This window comes from Macaca mulatta, chromosome 14 (genome assembly GCF_049350105.2).
Source record: "Macaca mulatta isolate MMU2019108-1 chromosome 14, T2T-MMU8v2.0, whole genome shotgun sequence".
Classification (NCBI taxonomy): domain Eukaryota; kingdom Metazoa; phylum Chordata; class Mammalia; order Primates; family Cercopithecidae; genus Macaca; species Macaca mulatta.
In genome coordinates, this window is record NC_133419.1 from 54,864,166 (window position 1) to 54,886,535 (window position 22,370).

Here is a 22,370-nt window from a genome sequence, read left to right on the forward strand (position 1 = left end):
GAGTGGAGCATTATTTTTACAAATGGACAGATTCTTAGTGAATATTTTCATGTTATGATGGCATATGTTTTCTGACACATTACGACTCTGGGAACTTAGATAGTAAATACTTAGAAAAGAATGGCCCCTTGTAGCTCCATATCCCAAACTCATGGGATTAAGATGTTGCAGAACTTGGCAGCCTTAGGGGTGAGGGGGTTTTCCTTCCCTTGAATGTCTAAGTGACAGTGGGCCAACCTCCTTGCCCTTCAGCCTCAGGCAGCCCAGCCTAGGGTTTTATCAAGTCCAGGCCCCCATTCTGGGAAATAGTGGGTCCTGCTGCTGGAGGGTGCCAAGTTCCAAAAGCTTAGGGATTAAGGAAAGGAGACAAGACACTCACAACTGCGTTCAAAGGCGACTGCTTCCAGACCCTCAGGCCGTGACTTTCTTGGCCTCTGTCTCCTTAGCATCCCTATTTCCTTACCCTGGACTCCTCTGAAAATGACCATCCCGGGCCCCTTCCACTTCACTAACAATGGTAGTGCCCTTGAATCAGATTCTCAGGCAAAATCTAGCTCCTACATCCTGGGCAACTCCCCCAAACAGCTGCCCCAAGAATGAAAGCGTTCCTAAAATATAAGATAATGAAAGACCAGCAAAGATGCACCTCTGCTGTCAGTGAAGACAGGCTTTTATATTGAGTTAAGTTCTTCCTGGTTACAAAGCTTTATAATTAAAAGTTCTTTCAAAGTATATCCTCAGGAAACACAAAACAGACAACATAAACGCCTGTCACTTAGACATTCAAGGGAAGGGCATCTCCCCACCCATAAGACTGCCAAGTTCTACAATATCTTGATCCTATGGGTTTGGGATATGGAGATCCAAAGGGCCATTCTTTTTAAAGTGTTTGTTATTTAAGTTCCCAGAGTTGTAATGTGTAAGAAAACAAATGTAATCATAACTTGAGAATATTCACTAAGAATCTACCCATTTGTAAAAATAATGTTCCCTCATGCATTCTTCCCTCATGGGTCCTTCTGCTGGGCCCCAATAACACAGAAACTATCAGTACCTGCAAACATTCTGTCTATAGTCTTGATTTCCCACGAGCGCAGAGAGAATCATGGCACTTGAAGGGTCTTCAGAGACCATCCATTATTTAATAAGAGTCTGGTTCTGGCTCAGGGTCACAGGGAGACTGAACTTGTGGGGAACTGGAATTTGGAGCTCCCACTAGCCAATCAGATATCCCTTACTCTCAATTTCGTGGCAGGCAGGCTCATGGAACCCTCCCCGCATTGTGGCAACCTCTAGAAATTCATCGTGCCAACCTAATGGTGCTGTACCTATGAGCATTTTGAAACCATGATGGTTAGGAAGGCCCGGAGGAATTCAGGGGAGCCGGGAGCTGGGAGGCCTAGATCCTATCAGGGAGGACATGTAGCACAGGATTTAAGAATATAAACTGTGCAGTCATACCAAGCTGGGCTTCAATCCCAGCTCCTCTACGTTCTGGTCAAGAGACCTTGTCTTGGCCAAGAAACTTGAGACCAAGTCTGTCAACTTTGCCGTGCTGCTGGTTTCTTGTGTGTTACCCAGTACAAGGGTTAGTTGCTGCCTCCTGGACTCTGCCTGTTCAGCCCAGCCCTCAAGTGCCTTCTATAGCCTGAGGGACCATGAAGCTGGGGCAGTTTAGACTCCCCAACCAAAGTCCACATCAAACTCAACTTTCTTTTGCCCTCTTCCCTTACTGCCTTGCCCTGGGCATTTCAAAGCTTTTCAGAAGGCAACCAGGCATGGTAGGTAAAGTGCTTCTCCCACTATTGCACCCACCAGACAACCCACATTGGGTTTCTCAGGTAGTCACGGCCTCGGGAGGGTCAGGCCTCAGGAGCTGGCCTGGAGCCTTCAGGGGGTTGGAACCTGAGTCCCTAGGAGCATCTGAGGCCAGGGAGCCAAGGAAGCGGGGTTGGCCAGGATGACTCGGCTGGAAGTCCCAATCCTGCCCGAATTCCCAGTCTGTGAAGCAGGCAAAGAACAGAGCATCCCTCTAAGTTTACAGCTCCCCGGGGTCCAGCCCTACTTGTGATTCCTCAGGTCCCAGCCCCTATTTCCCATCACTGGCATGAGCACTAGCCGAGGCCTTCTCACACACAAACACAAAATCTGTAGGACTAGATCGTGTTTCTCTTTCTGCATGTACACACACATACACACACACAGACACATGCGCAGATACACATGCATGCACAGACAGACATACCCTTCAGGTCCTTAATCAGAAGCTGCAATCAAATACCACACAAAAAAAGCCCCGCAACAATGTACTCTGCAAGGCTACGTCCTGAGTGGGGTTTTCTGCACTGGCCCTTGAACAGGGAGAGACTCAAAGGGAAGAGTTTGTAGCCAAGGGGTTCTAGCAGGAATAGACGCTGTCAGGACACAAGCGTGGGACCTTAGGGGACCACAGAATGACAGACTGCCAGTGCTAGAAGAATCCCAGGTCCCATCTAAGCTCTGCCTAGGCAGGCAAAGCTCTCTATAATGTGAACCCCACTCAGTCACCCTGGGAATTTTTTGAATACCAGATTCCTCAGCCATCCAAGACCTACTGAATTGGAATCTCTTGAGGTAGGTCTCAGGGATCTGTAGGAATATATCTTTTTATTTTTGAGATGGAGTCTTGCTCTGTCACCCAGGCTGGAGTGCAGTGGTGTGATCTCGGCTCACTGCAACCTCCGTCTCCCAGGTTCAAGTGATTCTCATGCCTCAGCCTCCCGAGTAACCAGGACTACAGGCCTGCACCACTATGCCTGGCTAATTTTTGTATTTTTAGTAGAGATGGGGTTTCGCCATGTTGGCCAGGCTGGTCTCGAACTCCTGGCCTAAAGTGATCTGCCCACCTCGGCCTCCCAAAGTGCTGGGATTACAGGCATGTACCACTGGGCCTGGTGTAGGAATCTGTAGGAATATTTCTATAATGAAAAGCTCACCACCTCCCAAGGAAGCCTGTGCACTGGTTGGCCAGCTCTGTCCTGGTCAAGCTGGAATCTGCCTCCCCTAAGACTCTCCCTTGGTTCTGCCCTCCATACAACCTATAGTGGGGTGAAGTCCTACAGATGCAGGAAGGCAGTTCTGAGTCTTCCCAGAGTCTCTTTTTCTCTAGTTTCTTCAGTATTTGCTCCCATGACAGTGTTCAGAGCCTTCCTAACCTCCGCTCAGGACACATACCAGCCCACCTCCCCCTCACTGTAGGGTCCCGGACCTGGCCCCAGGCTCCAGATGCAATCTTACCTAGGCCTGGATGATTTCCTGGACTGTGACCAGCAGCCACAGTAGGAAGCTGACTCACCCGGACAGTGCAGCATCTCAGAAGTGCCTTGTAAACCTGAGGGTACAAAGAGGCTCACGTTAACTGAAAGAGCCCAGTTTTCATTGGCTCTCGCTTCCACCTGAACAACTCCCATCCTCTTCCAAAGGGTTTTAGAAGCCCCCAGCGGCAGATCAGTGTGAACTCATAAGCAGACTTCACCTCTTCATATCACCAGTTCCAGCACCCCAGCTACCTACCACCTCCCCCTGCTCCCCTACCTCCATTGCACACAAAGCCACTTAATAATAATAGCTAACCCTGTGCCAGGTACTTGTCTACCGTATTAACTCATTTAACCTATAATTAGCCTTATGGTAGGTATTATCATTCCCATTATATAGCTGAGGAAACTGAGGCACAGAGAAATTAACTACCTTCCTCCAAGGTCACACGGCTCATAAGTGGCAGGCCCAGGATCTGGGCCCGGGCAGCCTGACCCCAGAGCCCATGCTTAGTCCATACCCTGCACTGAGCACTGTTACTGCCCCTGGGTCCTCTGTGAGAGCTCTGGGACCTGGGCCAACAGTACGTTGTCCTGTGTTCCCAAAGGCACTCACCTCAGAGGGGCCAACTTCAGAGCTCGCTGTCAGGGGAATGCCAAAGCACCACCCTTCTGCCTGCCAGCCCTTCGGGAGCACAAGCTCATGGGGCCAGCAACCAAAGCTGCATGTCACATGCCTGTCTATGCCCCTTCCTCATTCTCCTTCAGCCAGGTAATCAAACAGCCCAACTTTAACCTGAGTGGGCTGTCTGATTGCTTGGCTGAAGAATGAGGAAGGGGCATGGACACATTGAGGAAGGGGAAGGTCACGTCGACTCCTAGAAACACAGTCCACCATGCTATTGCCTGGTTTAGGCCACATACATGAGACACTCTGGGTCTCCCCGAGCATCTACGTTGTGTTTCATTCGTTGATGCTCTAGGCAGACATGGATGCTCAGCCCTGTTATGCAGTAGCTGTTGTGACTTAAGGTCACTGCAGCACTCCACTGATGAGTGGCATCCACGCCCCACCCCTCCCCTAACTTTTAAGTAACAAGATGAGGTTGGAGTGTGCGCTGGAGAAGCAGTCCTGTTTGTGTGGCCCTTATAGGAAGGGATCTGCTTGTGGAGCACCTAGAACCTCTGGCCATGGAGCTGCTAGCCTTCCTCCTCTTTTGGCTCAGAAATGGGGACTGACATAAGTGCCACCATAAGAAATCTGGGGTTGGGTAGATAATTGGCTGGCTAGATGATTAAATGATTGCATTAAAGGGCAGAAGACATGGAGGGAGGACTAATGTTAGGAAGGGAGGGAGGAAGGGAGGATAGTAGATATCCTCTCCTTGGAATAAAGTTACTCTCCTTGGAATAAAGCTAACACATATTGTGTGCTTTTCCACACTCCCAAAGTCTGTTGGCATGAGAGTAAAAATAGTGAGCAAGGTTGTAGGAGGCCTTTCCTGGCTTACATCCTCTGTCAGTGGGCTGGGCTCAGAGTCAACCCATCTGTCCTTTTAGAAGAAGAGGATGACCAAGCAGCCGGAAGTTCCAGAAGGTACAGGAAAGGCTCATAGGAATGTGAGGTAGAAGCAGCATGGCAGAGCAGGAAGAACTTAGGCTTCACATCCTTGACTGCTACCTTGGATAAGTGATTCACCTTGCCCCAGTTTCCTTATCTAGAAACTAAGAGTTATAGGAATAGCCACTAACAACAGCTAACCTTTATGGAGAACTCACTATGTGCCAGGCACCATATTAGGCTTGTTTTGTATGTTACATCATCTCACCTAATTCTGACAATACTCCTGGGAATACTATTAGTATTCCCACTAACAGATAAAGAATTTAAACACAGAAGAGTAATATGCAGTAACATAGCTAAGGAAGTGACTGAGGCTAAATTCAAACCCAGTCAGCTTGACTTTAATGATCAGAATAGTATATATAAAGTGATGAGCAAAGTACTTAGCTCACAAGAGGTGCTCAGTCTCTATAGCACAAAATAGTTTGCAAAAAGTTTCCACATGTGTCATTGCAAGTGCAAAACCACTGTGAGGTAGACAGAGCAGAGAGAGTCACCCCCATGAAAGTGTGAATTTAGAGAAGTTAGGTATCTCATCCAGATGAAGGGAAAGAAACTAACACACAGGTTCATAGTGTTTTCTAGGCATTTAACCTTCAGAACACACTCCTACATGGTAGTGATGACTACGTACATTTCACAGATGAGGATACTAAGGCTTGGAAAGGTTAAGCCAGTTGTTGAAAATCACATAATAAGGAAATAGCAAGGCCTGATTCTACTGTCTAATGGTTGTAAGCTGAGGAAATGGGCTATAATTAATTGTTTTCTTATTTCTATTCCAAAAATACCCCATTATGTGCAATAGAGCTTGAGCACAGAGGCACTTACACACGGTAGGCACTCAATAAATATGGAATTGAGGAAATGAAGTACATTTACTCAGTCAATGTTTATTGAATTTTGCTCAACAAATGTTTATTGAGCATTAACTAACTAAGGTCCTGCTCTTAGGAAGCTCACTTCCTGGTAGATTTACTACCAAATGCCAGTTCTGTCAGATCCAATTTGCTCTTGTGTTCTCCCACGGCCTTCTCCCATCAGGACCTGGAGAAGCCTTGTTCTGTGCTGTCTATGGGAATATCTCGAGTTTAGCCATATACTTTACTGCTGAAGGCAGATTGCCAACTTCTCTATCCATTTGACTCCTTTTGGCTATTCAAGCCCTGTCCTCACTGGCCAACAGAGAGGTTCTGCCTATACCTCCCTGGAAACTCCTTGGGAACCGTGTGCGCTCCCCCACTGGAGAAAAGTTATATGACCCAAAGGACCAATTATCTGTCAGGAATGAGAAGAAGAAGAAACAGACAAAGCATGTAAAACACCTGGAACCTGGTAAGGACTGTGTAGAGTAGGGATCCCCTTGCCCCCCAATTTTCCCAGTGAGAACCCTCATACGGTGCCTCCCATGTGCCAGGCACTGCTCTAGGCACTTTACACATAACAACTCACAACAACTCCAAGACACAGGCATGACTGTTATCCCACTTTATAGATGAGAAAACTGAGGCAGGTAAGGGCACTGTAATCATCAGAAACCAGGAAGTACTTGGATGCTTCCATCGAGGATTCTGAATTCATATTCTGAGTTCATTTCCACTTATCACATCCTGTGCAAGAACAGCCTCAATTAAGGCCTTCAATAAAATAAAATAAATTATCAGTAAAATATTAGTATCTGGTATACAAGATAATGGTAGCAAATACTGGGCACCTGGTACGTGGTCTAATCCCTCCAAGGTAGATATTATTATCTCTATTTTATAAATGAAGAAATGGAGTCTCTGAGAGTTTATGTAATTGTCAAAGATCACCTAGCTGTGCTATGGTCAAATGGAGATTCAAACTCAAGTTTCCTGCTGATGTCATCCTGCCAGGTTGTCCTTCCTTTCCTGGCCCTGGCAAGGATACCAGAGGCCCCAGGCATGGGAAGCAGGTGCTTGATGCCCCATCCTTATGAAAAAGAGCTCAAGAGGACAGTTCCACCAGGCTGGCCTCTAGTGGTTCTGGTCACAGGGTAAGAGCTGTGAGAATTTAGCTGTGGAGGTGCCTAAAACAAGGCAAAAAGTGTTTTAGAAATGTTGATGGTTACGGACAGTCAGAAATGCATATTACAATTATTTTCCCTTAGTTCCTATTGTAAGCAAATGAAACAGATTGCTGTTGTTTGTTTTTCTGTCTCCCCACATCGGGCTATGTGTGAGCTACTTGGGGGCCACAGACTGTGCCTTTCACATGTGTATCTCCACCCATAAGCATAGGCTCCAGCTTGCGGTGGGAGCTCAGGGAAGGAGGGAGGGAGGGAGGGAGGGATAGGTAGAAAGGTGGATGGATGCTTGATTGTGTTGTGATAGGTTGGGTAGATAATTGGCTGGCTAGATAATTAAATGACTGCGTTAAAAAGCAGAATAAATGGAGGGTGGAGTAGTGTTAGGAAGGGAGGAAGGAAGGGAGGATAGAAGATATGATGGATGAACTATTAGCTGAGTTACTCTCCTTGGAATAAAGCTAACACACATTGTGTGCTTTTCCACACTCCCAGAGTCTGTTGGTATGAGAGTAAAAACAGTGATCAACAAGGCAGTTGTTCTTTATCCCTGACTTCTAGAAATAAATGCACAATGGCAGGAAAGAGGATCCACCAGAGGCAGGGCAGGCCCTTGGTGCAAGGGAGGACACCGTGGAGCCTTCGGGGAGCCAGGGAACTGGCCCTCTGTGCTTGGCAGGGAGGAGTCCCATGTCCAGCAGACCTCAGCAGAGTCACTTCTGCTCTCTCCTGTGCCCCTAGGACTTGCCGCTGGGATAATAATTTTCTTTCAAGTCCCCAGAGATTATTATTATTATTATTATTATTTTGAAATGGAGTCTCGCTCTGTCACCCAGGTTGGAGTGCAGTGGTGTGATCTTGGCTCACTGTAAGCTCCACCTCCGGGGTTTACACCATTCTCCCACCTCAGCCTCCCGAGTAGCTGGGAGTACAGGTGACCACCACCATGCCCGGCTAATTTTGTTTTTGTATTTTTAGTAGAGACGAAGTTTCACTGTGTTAGCCAGGATGGTCTCGATCTCCTGACCTTGTGATCCACCCACCTTGGCCTCCCAGAGTGCTGGGATTACAGGTGTGAACCACCACGCCCGGCCCAGAGAGTCCTTTTATCCTATTGTAAGAGCACTGGCTGCTTTTGCTGCTGGATCTCCTCTCTACCAAGGCAGTCCCTGTTTGCCCTCCAGGCTATAAGACAGGGATCTGGGGATACAGTCTCACAGTGCCCACTCACCACCAGCACCTTCACTGTCATTATTATTGCTTTCTCTCATTTAATACTTAAAACAAGCCTAGAGAATAGTGATTATTAGCTCTATATAATGTTTTAGACCATGAAAGAGAAGTTTGGTAACTAGTAACTTGCCCAAGGTCACCCAGGTGGGATTCTGGTCTAGGCCTACCGGACTTCTTCACTAGCCCGCGTTGCCTCCCAGCGGGTCCTCCTCTCCTGGGCTATCTGCCAGTGCCCATCTACAGGATCTAAACCCCCAATGCCTGCCTGTGCTGGAGTGGACTGGAGCTGGGGCTGGGGCTATTCCTTACGGTTTCCTAGCCTGAGCCTAGCCGTGTGACTCTGGGGAAAGGAAGCTAATATTCCCATCTATGACACTGGCCTATATTTATCCCTGTGCCCAGGCAGTTAGGAAAACTATTGTGCATTCCTGAGAATTTATGAGTGAAATAAACATTGAAATGTTTCTATAAGATTTATTTAAGGAGAACAAAATGTGGCTTGCTGGCTTATTCGAGGGTGAGCTTCTGGGAGATGACCCAGCCCTCAGTGCTTGGCTGATTCCAGGGAAGGGAAATGGACCCCCAGGGAGACTGGGCCCACGGATGAGCGAGAAGGGCAGTGAACCAAGGGCATCCTCTGCCCCTGCTGTCCCTTTCTCCAGCTGTGTGTTCAGCCTCGTGCTGGTTTGAAGGCTTCCTGGAGGAAGAGGTACCCTCTGCGAAGGAGAGTGCAGCTTGGAAGAATAAGAGTGTCAGAGGCCAGCAGGGCACCGGGAACCAGGGGAGGTGAGACCAAAGACTGGGGATGCAGCTGTAAGAGCAGCATGGTGTCATGGGAAGGACACAGCCTGTGTTCAGTCACTTCCACTATTTACAAGTGGCACAGCCCTGGACAAGTCAATTTTTGCATTGATAAAGTGGAGATCAAAATAGAAAAGCAGAAGAGAAAAAAGAAAGATATCAATCTTCTACTCCACGCTCGTGGCCTGCACTTTCATCTTCTCATTTCCTCTTCACAGTTCTATGAGTGCCAGAGGTATTATCACCCCCAATTTGTAGATGGTGTACTGAGGTTTACTCACTGAGTTTCTGGGAGGATTCGGTGAGAACACAAGGAGGGTCTGGGACAGGGCCCACCGTACAGTGGACCTGAGTAACTGCCACTTCCCTCTAGCCACGTTTGTTTCTGTGCTTCCATGTCTGTAACCCAGGAAGGGCATTGATTGGTTTGAGAAGCAGAGGGTGAGAGAGGGAGTGGAGCCAGGTGAAGGTGGCCTTGGAGGTGGGTCCTTCATCACTTGGGCTTATGTGGTCAGAAGCCGCAGGAGAGATGCTGGACCCTCCCAATTTAACTCCAAATGGTTGATGAGACCCAGAACTAAGAGCAACAATCTTCTCCAAACCAAATGCCAAAGTCATTAATTCAATCCCAAAGGGAATAATAAGGGAACATAACATCTAATGCTTAGTGAGCATTTGCTCAGTGCTAGGTGCCCTTCCACAGGCTTGCCATCTAGGGTTACCAGATTTGGCAAATGAAAATATGATTATGTGCTGTACATGGTGGCTCACACCTGCAGTCCCAGCTACTCAGGTGAGAGGATCACCTGAGCCCAGAAATTTGAGACCAGCCTGGGCACGTAGCAAGATTCAGGAGAGAGAGAGAGAGAGAGAGAGAGAGAGAGAGAGAGAGAGAAATAATACAGTTATGTCCATGGAATATTTGAGACACACTTATACTAAAAAGTTATTTGTTGTACATTTGAAATTCAAATATAACAGGGACATCCTGTGCTTTATCCAGAAATCCTATTTCTATATCAACCTCTTTGATTCTTATAACTACCCTGTGAGATAGTTCCATTACAGATTAGGTAACAGAGGCACAGAGAGGCAAGGTAACTTGCCCAAGGTTATACAGCTAAAAAGTATGCCATAAGGTGGTGTGACTTCTGAGCCTGAGGCCCGGAAGCCCCTAAGCCAGTAAGTTGCCTGGCCAGTGATACTTGGTCTCACGGTTCTCCCAAGCTTTCTTGAATGCCTGCCTTGTGCTTGGCAGCTCAGAATGGGAGCAGGGATACGTGTGTGCACTGCGTTAAAATCTGGCAGAATTCACCCCAGAGGGCCCCTAGAATCTTCCCACACACTCTCTCCTGGATTACTGTCTCCCCAGTCCCTGACAGAGTGAAAAACAGCCCCCACAAGACCTGAATGTTCCCACAAAAACAGTTTTGCAGAAAAGGAGAAGTCGCCCAGAGCCTGCTCAATGATTCTGTGAGCTGATGAGGGAAATAACACTATGATTTTATGACTTGGGTATTTTGCACACATTAGAAGGCAAGCGTGAAGAGCCTTCCAGGATGTTCCATCAAGGGATTAGAGGATTTCCCCCGATTGCTTTATGCTTCCTGCCTTGTAAGCCACTTAGAATTGTGAGTGTCTGCGGTTACATGCTTGGCACTTGCCACCCATGGCTTCTTTCTGCCTTTTTGTGTGGGCACCTCTGCCCTGGTCCTCCTCCCCAGTGAGGTGCCTACAGTTAGGAGAGCTTTGCTTCAAGTAGCCATTAGCCAGCAAGCAGAGAAAGTTTCTATCGGAAGGCAGCTCACTCCAGTGCCTTGTACCCATTTACCTGGTAGGTATCAACACCAAGGGCACTATTAGTAATAACAGTGGAGGTTACTTCCCCTTCTCTCCCCATTCCATCATGCTAATGAATGAGAAGCATTGCAGAGGCCTGCCCAGTTCACCTTTGTCTCCCCAGACCCTAGCATAGACCCTGGCCACAACAGGCATTCAATGAATGTTTGCTGGATGAATGGACAGAATAAGGTCCAATAATGTGGGAGTGTTCACAGGCTACATGCCTTTCTTGGATGCCAAACAGAATCTGATCACTGCCAGCCCAGTGCCCCTCTCTTCTCCGAGAAGTTCTTTGCTTTGCAAGACTCTTCAGTAAATGTTTATGAGTCAATCATACGAACAAATGAAGATAATCTGCACAAAAAATAACTAGATGGAGCTGCGGGAGTAAAGGCTGGAGCGGGAGAAATTGAGAGAGAAGGTAGACAGAGGATCTGAGCAGCGAGGCAAGCAGGGGAAGAGTCAGCAGAGAGCAGGGCATGAGAAAAGTGAAGCAAAGAGAAAAAGGCAGAGGAGAGGTGAGGATGGGAGTGAAGATTTGTTCCCCTTCCATGTCGTTTGAAAGGTGAGAGTACAGAAAGAAGTTCCTTCTATGTTTGTTTTGTTTCTGTTGAACAGTTCTGTAAGGCGAGCCTTCTCAGAGACTGGGCCACATGGATCACGGCTTCATTAGGTTTCAGGGCAAATAGTTTAACCACAACCCCCAATCATAGACAGTTAGGAGCATGAGCTTCTCTTTGTCTGCGGGATATTTATGTTTGTCAAATCATCCATCATTCCCGCATTTATATAGTCTCATGTTTTCATGTCTTATATTTTATTGTTGGTTACTTTAAATCGCTTTGAGAAGTAGATAGTGTCAATAAGATTAAAAATAAATAAACAAAGGCCAGGGGTGGTGGCTCACACCTGTAATCCCAGCACTTTAGGAGGCCAAGGTGGGCAGATTACTGTAGGCCAGGAGTTGGAGACCAGCCTGATCCATACGGTGAAACCCCATCTCTACTAAAAATATAAAAATTAGCTGGGCATGGTGGTGCATGCCTATAGTTCCAGCTACTCGGGAGGCTGAGGCATGAGAACTGCTTGACCAGGAGGCAGAGGTTGCAGTGAGCCAAGATCATGCCACTGCACTCCAGCCTGGGAGACAGAGTGAGACTCCATCTCAAAATAAATAAATAAATAAAATAAAATATGTATTTTACTTATTTTGCAGCCTGAATATATGAAACTCTTAGAAATGGATACATACTGTAACTCTCCTAATACCACCACAATTATTTTTTCAGACTACAACATGGAGTTAGCTCACGCTTGGCCCTCCTGCCACTTTAAATAGCTCATCCTCATCAATGCATGCCAGGAGTTTGTAAAGCCCCACCACAAGGGTTGGTAGAAGCCATATGATAGAATGCACGTAAAAATGATATTTTAGCCAAAATGCATTTCTTCTTGTTCATCAGAGGACTCATACAAGAAAGAAATTCTCTAAATATGACAGACATGAAAAAGGCAACTTTCAGAGCTCAAATTTTCACGGTCAGAATAAAATCCAGGGAAAGAAGCCCGTGCATGCTATAAGCACAGTCAGAGTTTCCATTGGCGTTCCCATGGTGATAGGCATGAGGCTGCCCAGATGATGTGGGCGGGAGAGATTTTAAGCACAAACCTCCTGTGCTCTAGAAAACCAGGCCAGGATGAAAACTACATGACACAGGGCAGTAACTCAGATGCCTTTGAGCACAAATCACTGAAGGAAGCCAATTTAGGATAGCTCAAACCGGGTTACTCTGCAGAAATGTGGGCCCAAGATTGTTTGATCTTTCAGTTTAAGGAAAAGCAGGCTATCCAGACCTTTATGTGAATTCTTACAATTATGGAACATTGATAACTAATTTAAAAACTTGTAAACACTGCTAGCAAACAGGCACATGGGTCTCTAATTTGCACCTCTGAGCTCAGAATATGTGTCAGAGGATGCTCATCTCAATTGACATCCAAGAGATCACACCTGCCAGAAACACTGACAAATCCCTGATTCCCAGTAATGCCTTTTGCTAATGCTACTCCTTTTTAATGATGTGAAGAGATTCCTCTGGAAAGACTTCAGCTCTTCCTACTCACCAGAAAACCCACACAGTAGAAAATTCCCTATTCCTTCTTCTTCCCTGGCTCTCCCATTAAGCTTGGCACCTGCCCCTGGCCCTGCCTGCTGCCCCCTCTATCTGGCCACCTGCCATTTGACACGCTGCTTCCCCTTCTTAACCTCCCCAGCCCGTGTGAATACTGTTCCACTGCATGTCCTCAGGACCCCAGATCATTGTTCCACCTCCCTTCTGGTCCCCTGGAAATCCCCAGCTTCTCTGCTGCTTGCTGGCCTCCCACCAAGGGAGCCCACTGGACAAAAGATGGGAAAAACTGGCTCACCTTGAATAGAACCACCGTTAATTTTAATAATGATCATGACTCAAGGGTACTTATAGACCATATGACACTTACCAAAGTGTATACACATTCGTCATTTCTTTTTACTTGCATAATCTTCCTGTGAGACAGAGCAGGCCTTTGGCCATTGTACCCTTATAGGAACGGAGGGATAAAGCCACAGGAGGACAAGCTTGTCACCAGCCCCTCAAGGCATACTATCCAGAGAATGAGTTGTTGCTTTTTAGAAAACTCCCTGGATGTCTCTTCTAGGGGGAGTCCTTGGAGTCCTTGACAGAAGCATGGGTATCTGTCCTCGGAGGGACCGGAGCTCTGGGGTCATGAGGACAGGTCAGCCAGTCTTGGTTTCAGCCACAAGCACCATGCCGACTTCTCGTCACTCCCTCTTGGCCAACTCTAGGTTTCCAAATGGAGAGTGACACAGCTCCAATTTACCAGGGAACTCCTCAGAATTCCTATAGGGGATGATGGATATTCTAATAACTGGGCCTCTTCTGTCATCTCAACCAGTATGAATAGAGGGATGCATGGATGATCTGCTGTCAACATTTCTGTATTTCCCTTTGGGTAGTTAAGCTATTCTCAAGCCTAACCTTCAGGACTTCCCATCTCCAAAACCATAAAGACCAAACTCATTAGAGTAGCTTCAAGGTCCTTCAGAAGCTGGCTCAATCTCTTATTGTAGTTTCACATTTCCCCTAGCCCTGACCTCTCCTATCTCACATGTCATAGTCCATGCACCTGCAACAGCTACACTAACAAATCCCTGATTCCCAGTAATGCCTTTTGCTAATGCTATTCCCTTTGGCCGAATCCTGTCCTCTAACATCTTTGCTGTGCAAGCTCCTATTCATCCTTCAAGACCCAGCTCAAAAGTCCACTCCTCTATAGAGTCCTCTTCAACTCCTCTCACTAAAGAGTTTTCTTTTCCTTCCTCTGAACTTTCACAGAATGTGGTCCATCCCTTGTTACCTTATATTTATTATGAGTTATTTCCTTGTATCCCTTGCTTGACTCCGAGCCCTTGAGGGTCTTCTCTTCATATCTCAAGTTGCTTTTGGCACATGGTGGATAACCATAAAGTGTTTGTTGAATGAAAGAGAAAGAAATCTGAAGTAATATAAACATTTATTTAAAATATTAATCATATGCTAGAAGCCTAGCACATTAAAAATATCAATCATGGCCTGGCATCGTGGCTCACACCTTTAATCCCAGTGCCTTCAGAGGCAGACATGGGAAGATCGCTTGATTCTGGAAGTTCAAGACCAGCCTAGCCAACATGGTAAGACCCTGTCTCTGCAGAAAAAAATTTTAAAGTCAGCCAGGCATGGTGGTGCACACCTGTAGTCCCAGCTACTCAGGAGGCTGAGCCAGGATGATCCCTTGAGCCCAGGAGGCAGAGGCTACAACGAGCTATGATTGTGGCACTGCACTGAAGCCTGGGAACAGAGTGAGAGTCCCTCTCCATACTAAATAAATTAAATAAATAAAAATATCAATCATGCAGTAGGTACCTTATCAATGTTATTTTTAATCTTCACACTAACCTTGTAAGTTAGACTTTATAATCATGGAGCATAGAGAGGTTAAATAACTTGTCCACGACACACAGCTAGTAGTTTAAATTTGAGCCCAGGTTTGTCTGACTCTTCCAATAGGCAATGCTGCTTCCTACTGCTTCTACACAGCCCAAGCTTCCCTTCCGTGTCCCGGGAGATTCTGAGTGCCTCCTTTTCCTTCAGCCACTGTAGCTCCCTGCACTGAAGAGCTCCTGGATAAGAACACAGAGCCCCATGAACATCTCCTCAAGGATCTGGCTCTGAGTTTCCACATAAAAGCATCCTTTCCACAAGAGAAGCAGCATGGTGCTCCCCAGGCTGGACTCTCACCCAGACTTCTCCAGCTCATGTGGCCTTATGCTTGGGGCCAAACAAGGGAAGAGATGAAAAATGAAAATGGGAAAAGCTGGGTTCACTAAAATTGTGGGACTTAAGAAGTCCAGATAGCAGTATGAGACCCATTTCACAACAAGGCATAATGTGAAAAGGAGAGCGGGCCTCCTCCCTACCTTGCAGGGAACCAACACCTGCGCATCGAGGGCTCAAGAACACAGCCTGGCTCTGCCAGAGGCTCCAGCCCATCGGCAGCACCCTCCACCAGCAGGGCTAGTGGAGGTGAAAACATTTCATGTGCAGGGGCTCTAGAAGGATTTGGCCCCCCAGGGAAAGTGGCAGTAGGGACAGTGGGTACCCACTGCTTTGAAGCTGCAGGAGGCAGCACCAATAGTGGAGGTGGCAGCGACTCTGAGGCGCTCGGAGGCAGGTCTTTGGCGAAGGCAGTCGGGTGCTCACAGAGGGAGCAGTGGCAGCACACGCCAGTCAAGGGGGTGGGAAGGAGGAGAAGGAAAATGACAGGCACCCTCTTAAGTTGATGGAGGGACCTAAGAGAGAACTCCAAAAGAGTCTCTTCTAACAAATTACGATTACTGAAATGTCAAAGTTACCCAAAGGTAGGACTGTCATGGAACATCAGGGGTGTGTGGGTGCCACTACGTTTTCTCCAGGCCATCATTCTTCCCCAGCCAGGCTGGCCTCAATCTGAGGACTCTGTATAGTTCTTTTCCTGCATTGCTAGTGAGAACTAACGAGGGATAGCTTGTAGTGTCCCTAATCTTAATGCATGAATAGTGAACTGTGTTAAGCTCAGGTGAGAGCCTGCTGGGGGAATAAAGGAGAAACTGCCTATCTTTTTTGTTTTCTGAGTAAACCAAATAACCTGTATGTGTGCACTATTCACAATAGACAAGGTATGGAAACAATCTAAATGTCTGTCAATGGATGAATTAAAAAATGTGAAAAATATATACACAATAGAATATTGTATCTGTATACACACACATACACACACACAAGGATATTATTCAGCTTTTAAAAAAGAAGGAAATCCCACCATTTGCAACCATGTGGGTGAACCTGCAGGACATTATGCTAAGTGAAATAAGCCAGGCACAGCAAGACAATATTGCATGATCTCACTTATATGTAGAATCTAAAAAGGTCAAACTTGCAGAAACAGAGAGTAGAATGGTGGTTGCCAGTGACTGGGGGTGGGAGAAATGGGGAGATGTTGGTCAAAGGATTCAACTTAATATTTCAGTTATGAGATGAATATGTTCTGGGGATCTAATGTACAGCATAATGTATTGTGTACTTGGAATTTGCTAAGTATTGTCCACTATACAAAAAGGTAACTATGTGAGTTGGTGGATATATTAGTTAGCCTGACCGTGGTAATCATTTCACATCAAAACATCACACTGTATGCCTGGAATATATGACATTGTATAAAAACATTGTATCGAGGTAATGAAAACATCACATCGTATGCCTTGAATATATACAATTTTTATTTGTCAACTATACCTCAATAAGGCTGGGGGAATAAAGAGTAAACTGCATTTGTCCCCTAATCAAGATGGCTCTGATCATCATGATGTGAGAATAAATGCTCCGGCTCCTGCCCCTGGAAGCTCCCACCAGCCCAAGCCTAACTCTGTGTTTTTGTTCTAAACCAGCAGGGTCCTCCTACCACAGGGATATCTTACAGTCCACCCCCCACGATTGTCCTGACTGGGGATGCCACTTCACCAGAAGGAGAAACTGACAAAAACCTGGCCAACAGGTACAGGTGCCTGATCCTTGCATTGTGACGAACAATATGTCCTAGAACATGAGGATCTGACAGCTATATTTTTAAATAAATCTTTTCTTTTTTCTTGTATCATTTTATTGACTAAACTATAATCAAGCAGTTTTTCAAAATATGAGAGAGAAATTGGAATTTTTCCATTTCTTGGCCTCCCATGGAAAGGGCTAGTCTTTAAGAAAAGCATAAATCACCGCAGGGGAGTTCGAGGTCAGGAGTTCGAGACCAACCTGGCTGACATGGTGAAACCCCATCTCTACTAAAAATACAAAAATTAGCTGGGTGTGGTGGTGCATGCCTGTAGTCTCAGATACTCAGGAGGCTGAGACAGGAGAATCACTTGAACCTGGAAGGCAGAGGCTGCAGTGAGCCGAGATCACGCCACTGCACTCCAGCCTGGGCGACAGAGTAAAATTTAGTCTCAAAAAAAAAAAAAAAAGAAAAAAGAAAGAAAGAAATAATATACAGGCATCTTTTCACCTATTTTCAAGTCGTGGATTGATTTTCTGAACAAGATGACTGTTCTGTCTTTCAGAGTTCACAGTCCCCACAAGAGGCCTTCTCACAGACACTTGAAGGTGTCCACTGCCTCCCTGACATCTGTGGGTAAGGACCAGGGCAATCTAAGTCATGTTTGAGTAGAAAGACTGAGGTCTGGCAGCATGGCTGGGCTTGACCCCTTACTCTCTCCTTCTCTTCAAGGTGGTCCCTCCCTATATGCCCAACAAGACAGGGTAGATCAGCCCATCTGGGTCTAGGAGAAACATATTTAATTCAGTTTTCGTTGCTCAAAAGACAAGACCAGGGCACGAAGAGGAAGATGCAGAAGTCAAAGAAAGAAAGAAAGAACAGCTGAGTGAAGCTTGTTTCTGAGGTTTAGGGGGCAGAGTCCTCCAGCCTCTGCTAGAGAGGCCCACATCCAGGTTGGAGTGGGTGCCTGAGTGTAAGGCCGGCTACCCTGGTCATCTGCTCATCCCCAGATGGTGGCTCACGATCTGCCCTGGGCTGTTGGAACATAGATATCATACAGAGTTGGTCACTGCCTTAATGCTGCTCATAGACTATGAAGAGACTGAGAAATGAGCAGATAATTGGGACCCTGTATGATAAGGGACTGCACAGAAGAGCTAGGCCAGCCAAGGCAAGAAGGGGACCAAGCAAGTCTCTCTGGGGAGAGGAAGTTTTAGGAAGGTATTCCAGAGGAGGAATACCTTGAGTTGTGCCTTAGAGAGCTGGACAGATAGGTGAGGGAGGAAGGGCATGCCAGGGGGAATATGAAACACACTGAAAGAGCAGGAACCTCCATGGAGCGTGTTGCTGGCAACTGAAACTCTGCCATGTGTACCAATTGGGACTTTTTCAAATGATAGAAACCCAACTCAAACTACCTCACACCAAAAAAAAATTTACAAAAGCCAGCACTTGTGATTTCAGGTAGTGCTAGATCCAGGTGCTCAAAGTGGATTATTAGCAATTGTCCTATTCCATCTCTTGAACCTTTTTTCTTGTGTGTTAGCTTTCTTCTTGGCAGACTCTTCAACACATGGTAGCCAACAGCTACCAGCAACTCCAAGCTCACGCCCCATCAGTGGAGAGTTCCTCTTCCCCATATACTCCACACCAGGATTGCCTCTCAATGGCTTCACATGGCCGTCCCTGAGCCAATCTCTGTGGCCAAGAGGATTGGGTTCATTGATTGGCCAAGACTGGTCCACATTCCCACTCTTGGCACAGGGGAGGGGGGTTAGCTAATGGGGAATCAGAGGGGTTTTTACCAAGTGAAAACCAAGGAGCTGCTGCCCAAAGAAGAATAGAACCTGATGGAGGCGAAATGGGAGCTGTTCACTCCAGCAGGGCTGAAGTGGAGGGACTCGGGAGTATGTGGGGCCAGCAAGATCGGCTGAGATCAGTTTGGGGTTTGGATGCCACACTGAGGAGCATGAGAAATCCCCATGAGATGAGGTAGAGAATGGCTTGGCCAGATATGGCTCTGATAGCCACTCTGATAGGCAGTGGGGGATAGGACGGAGGGGCTTGCCTGAGGGCAGGGACCTCTTAGGTGGCAGACATAGTTGTCCAGGTAAGAGCTAATGAGTGCTAGCGAGGCTGAGGCAGGAGAATCACTTGAACCCAGGAGGTGGAGGTTGCAGTGAGCCGAGATTGTGCCACTGCACTCCAGCCTGGGCCGCAGAGTGAGACTCTGTCTCAAAAAAAAAAAAAAAAAAAAAAAAGCTAATGAGCAAGAATGGAGATGAGGAACAGGCTCCAGAGATGTTTATAGGTAAATGCAGGGAGGACTTGATCAACTGATTGGATGTTGGGGGAGGGAGAAGTGGGGAATGACTCCCGTGATCCTGAGCAGCCAAGTGAGAGGTGGTGCCATTCACCCACCTCATCCAGAGGGGCAGTTTTGGAGAAAAACGGGCGTGAACAATGTGAGTGGAGGGAAGGTGGTCACGGGGTTGTGGCCGTGGCCGATGATCTTTGGTCTCCTTCTTTTATTCACAAACCTTAAGCGCATTAGCTTGTGAAAGAAACAGACCGGAAACAGGAATGCACTGGGGGTGCAGATGGCACCAGAGGTAGGGCTCCTGGGTGACCTTCCCTTCCCAACAGAGTTTAGGAAAATTCTGTGAACCTGAGATGGCTCCAGGACCATTTGTGATGGAGGACCACAGGCCATAAGCCAGAAGCACCAGGCCTAGAGAGGAAGCCAGTGTCTGTCCCTATGTGACTCTCTTGATGGCACTGGGCTGAGGTTTGGCTGTCTGGTCAGCTGTGGGCAGAGTCCCTGGGATGAGGCATGGTGTGGCATGGCCTCAGCCTGGGGCCATGGATGCAGCGGCTCTCACCCCAGCTCACCCTCCTTCTGCAGATCCCACGGGGCACATCATTGACCTGGTGAATGACCAGCTGCCAGATATCAGCATCTCAGAGGAGGACAAGAAGAAAAACCTGGCGCTGCTGGAAGAAGCCAAGTTAGTGAGTGAGCGATTCCTGACCCGCCGTGGGAGGAAGTCCAGGAGCAGCCCCGGAGACTCCCCATCAGGTAGGATGGGCCGGGATGTACAGGTGGCTACCCTGAGCCCCTCTAGGGTGGGGAGAGAAGGGCCTGGCACCAGCTGCAGGGGGCACCTCACCTCTGAGGAGGTTGCCTTGGACTCGCCTGCTCCTCTCAGCAGAGGTAGGGATTCTGTCCTGGGCTCCCTTCCCCTGATCTCTAACTGTGGGTGCTGGGAAGGATCCTAGGCCCTCTGGGGAAGGGGAGATGGTCTACGGGGAATTTCCGGGTTGGAGGGAACGTTTTCCTGGGCCCAGAAATCCTCCTGCTTCCTCTATGCTAGACTCACTTTTCTTCCTGAGCAAAAAGTTGGGCAAGTGTGTAAGTGTACTTAGGAGGACAAGGGGAGCTTTTGAAGTCAGGGCTACCCTGGGAAGTCTAGAAGGAGCAGCCCCTGGAGCTGTACCTGACAACCAACGCCAGGCCTCAGTTTCTGGACAGTGCCTTGAGGTCAGGCCAGACAGGCTGAGGAGTGTGACTCTATCCTCGAACCCCCAAATGGCCTGAGGACACCCCTCTTGGGCAGCAGCAGGGAGGGGTTGGGCTGTAACAGGAGCATCATATGGCAGTCCAGCATCAGCCCCTGAGCCCAGCAAGGCAGACCCAGTTCCCAGGGCCTGGGAAAACCTAAAAGGATGTCTTTGCCAGGTTGAAGTCCTAAACCTTTACGAATGCCAGCCAATTTGTGTCTGTCTTCACAGCTGTTTCCCCAAACCTCAGCCCCAGCGCTTCTCCTACATCCTCTCGAAGCAACTCGCTTACAGTCCCCACCCCGCCAGGTGAGGCCCAGCTGCCCGGGGACTTCCCGCCCTGCCTCTCGCTCTGGGTGGCAACTCAGCCTGGACTGATCAGAAGTCTGCCAGCCTGCAGACTTCTCCTTCAAGAACTCTGTTTGGCCCCTTCACACCCACAGCAAGACCCCTCTCCAGGGGCCATTTGCTGGGCCACCCAGAGGAGGCAGATAGACTTTCTGTTAGTGTCTTGGCCTTGTGTTGGGAGGCAGATGTACCCCAGGGTCAGGAAGGCTGGGTGGGAAAGGGGACTAGGACAGCCTCTCTTGCTTAGGGAGGCTCAGAGAAGCCCCCAAGAGCTTATACGGAAAGGCCTCTTTGGGGTCTGACTTCTTCCCTTTCATTAGGCTGTGCCCAGAACTACACCCTCCAGCCAACAAGGAAAGAGGGAGGGTGCCAGGAAGGGCAGCTGGCCCTCATCAGTACAGCGGGGCACGCTCAGGTTGGGGCCAGGCAGGCTGGGCCCAAATCTCAGTGCTGACATTTCCTGGCCATGAGACTTTGATTTCTCTGTGCCTCAGTTTCCTTCTGTGGTCTCTGAACATTCGGTGAGGGCCCACCTGAGAACCTGGCACATGGGAAGTAGTCAGCAAATCTTCCAGGCCTGAGACTGTGAAGGGAGGATAGTCTGGGGAGGGAGATGTGGCTGAAAGCACGGCTGAGGGCCTGGGCTGCTGGGGCTCACTCACTAGTGTCTGGACCCTTCCAGGTTTGGATGTGTGCAGTGGTCCGCCATCCCCTCTGCCTGGAGCGCCACCACAGGTGACAGGACCCACCCCTCCCCGCTGCTGGGCTGTTTCTATGCCAATGGGTCTCTCCCCTTACTCCGAATACCAGGAGCCCCTTCGTGACCCACTGGAGATGAGGGTGCTGGGTGGAGGGCATGCTAGGGGGCCTCCTTGGGGATATTTCAAGAGGAAACATGGTCTCTTCCCATTCCTGACTGACTCGTGTTCACCTTCTCCAGCAGAAGGGGGATGAGGCCGACATCTCTTCACCTCACCCTGGCGAGCCTGTGAGTTTGAGCTTTGCTCCCTTTGGATGTTTTGAGTGTGGGAGGCACAGTCTCCTAGAAGGCTAGGCTGGCCCCTGGGCAGCCTTCAAGTGTGTGTGCATGCACACGTATGAGTGGAGGGTCAGGGCCAGGAAAACAGCAGATTCCCCTGCCCTATAGTGACTAGAAGTCTAAGGTGGAGGGGTGGGGAGGCAGGATTCAGGGGGATGAACTCCGTGGAGGCAATACTCACAGCGCTGACCCCTAGTCAGGCTGCTGGTTGGAGACAAGGGGGACCTCCAGGCCAGGTGAGACTGGCTCCTGTCAGCTCCAGTGGAAAGGGCAGGAAAGCGCCAGCCCCTGCCTGGGATTCTGTCTGAGGAAGCCGGGAAAACCTCATGTTTGTTGATGAGCAACAGAAGCACCCCACCCTGCTCACAACGAGGGGCCCACATGCTCAGTGTTTCAAGCGCGGCAGTAGAATTTAGTGTCACCTGGAACTGGGTCGGGGATACAGTCCTCTGGAAG

General features: G+C 48.2%; 1 protein-coding gene across 50 annotated transcripts in view; it reads left to right on the plus strand.

Annotated features, from left to right (window-relative positions):
- The window catches only part of IRAG1 (inositol 1,4,5-triphosphate receptor associated 1), a 125,609-nt gene that overhangs the window by 42,616 nt on the left and 60,623 nt on the right, over window positions 1-22,370 (plus strand). For 15 of the 50 annotated variants that reach the window (XM_077963381.1, XM_077963370.1, XM_077963369.1 and 12 more), the window contains 6 exons: window positions 16,866-16,972; window positions 17,532-17,602; window positions 19,872-20,045; window positions 20,759-20,836; window positions 21,558-21,610; window positions 21,819-21,863. In XM_077963381.1, coding sequence (XP_077819507.1) covers window positions 16,866-16,972; window positions 17,532-17,602; window positions 19,872-20,045; window positions 20,759-20,836; window positions 21,558-21,610; window positions 21,819-21,863 — 528 coding nt within the window. Of the gene's footprint in view, window positions 1-14,949; window positions 15,466-16,865; window positions 16,973-17,531; window positions 17,603-19,871; window positions 20,046-20,758; window positions 20,837-21,557; window positions 21,611-21,815; window positions 21,864-22,370 lie in introns of those variants that run through there. The other 35 variants (XM_077963352.1, XM_077963365.1, XM_015114870.3 and 32 more) reach the window with 4 other exon arrangements.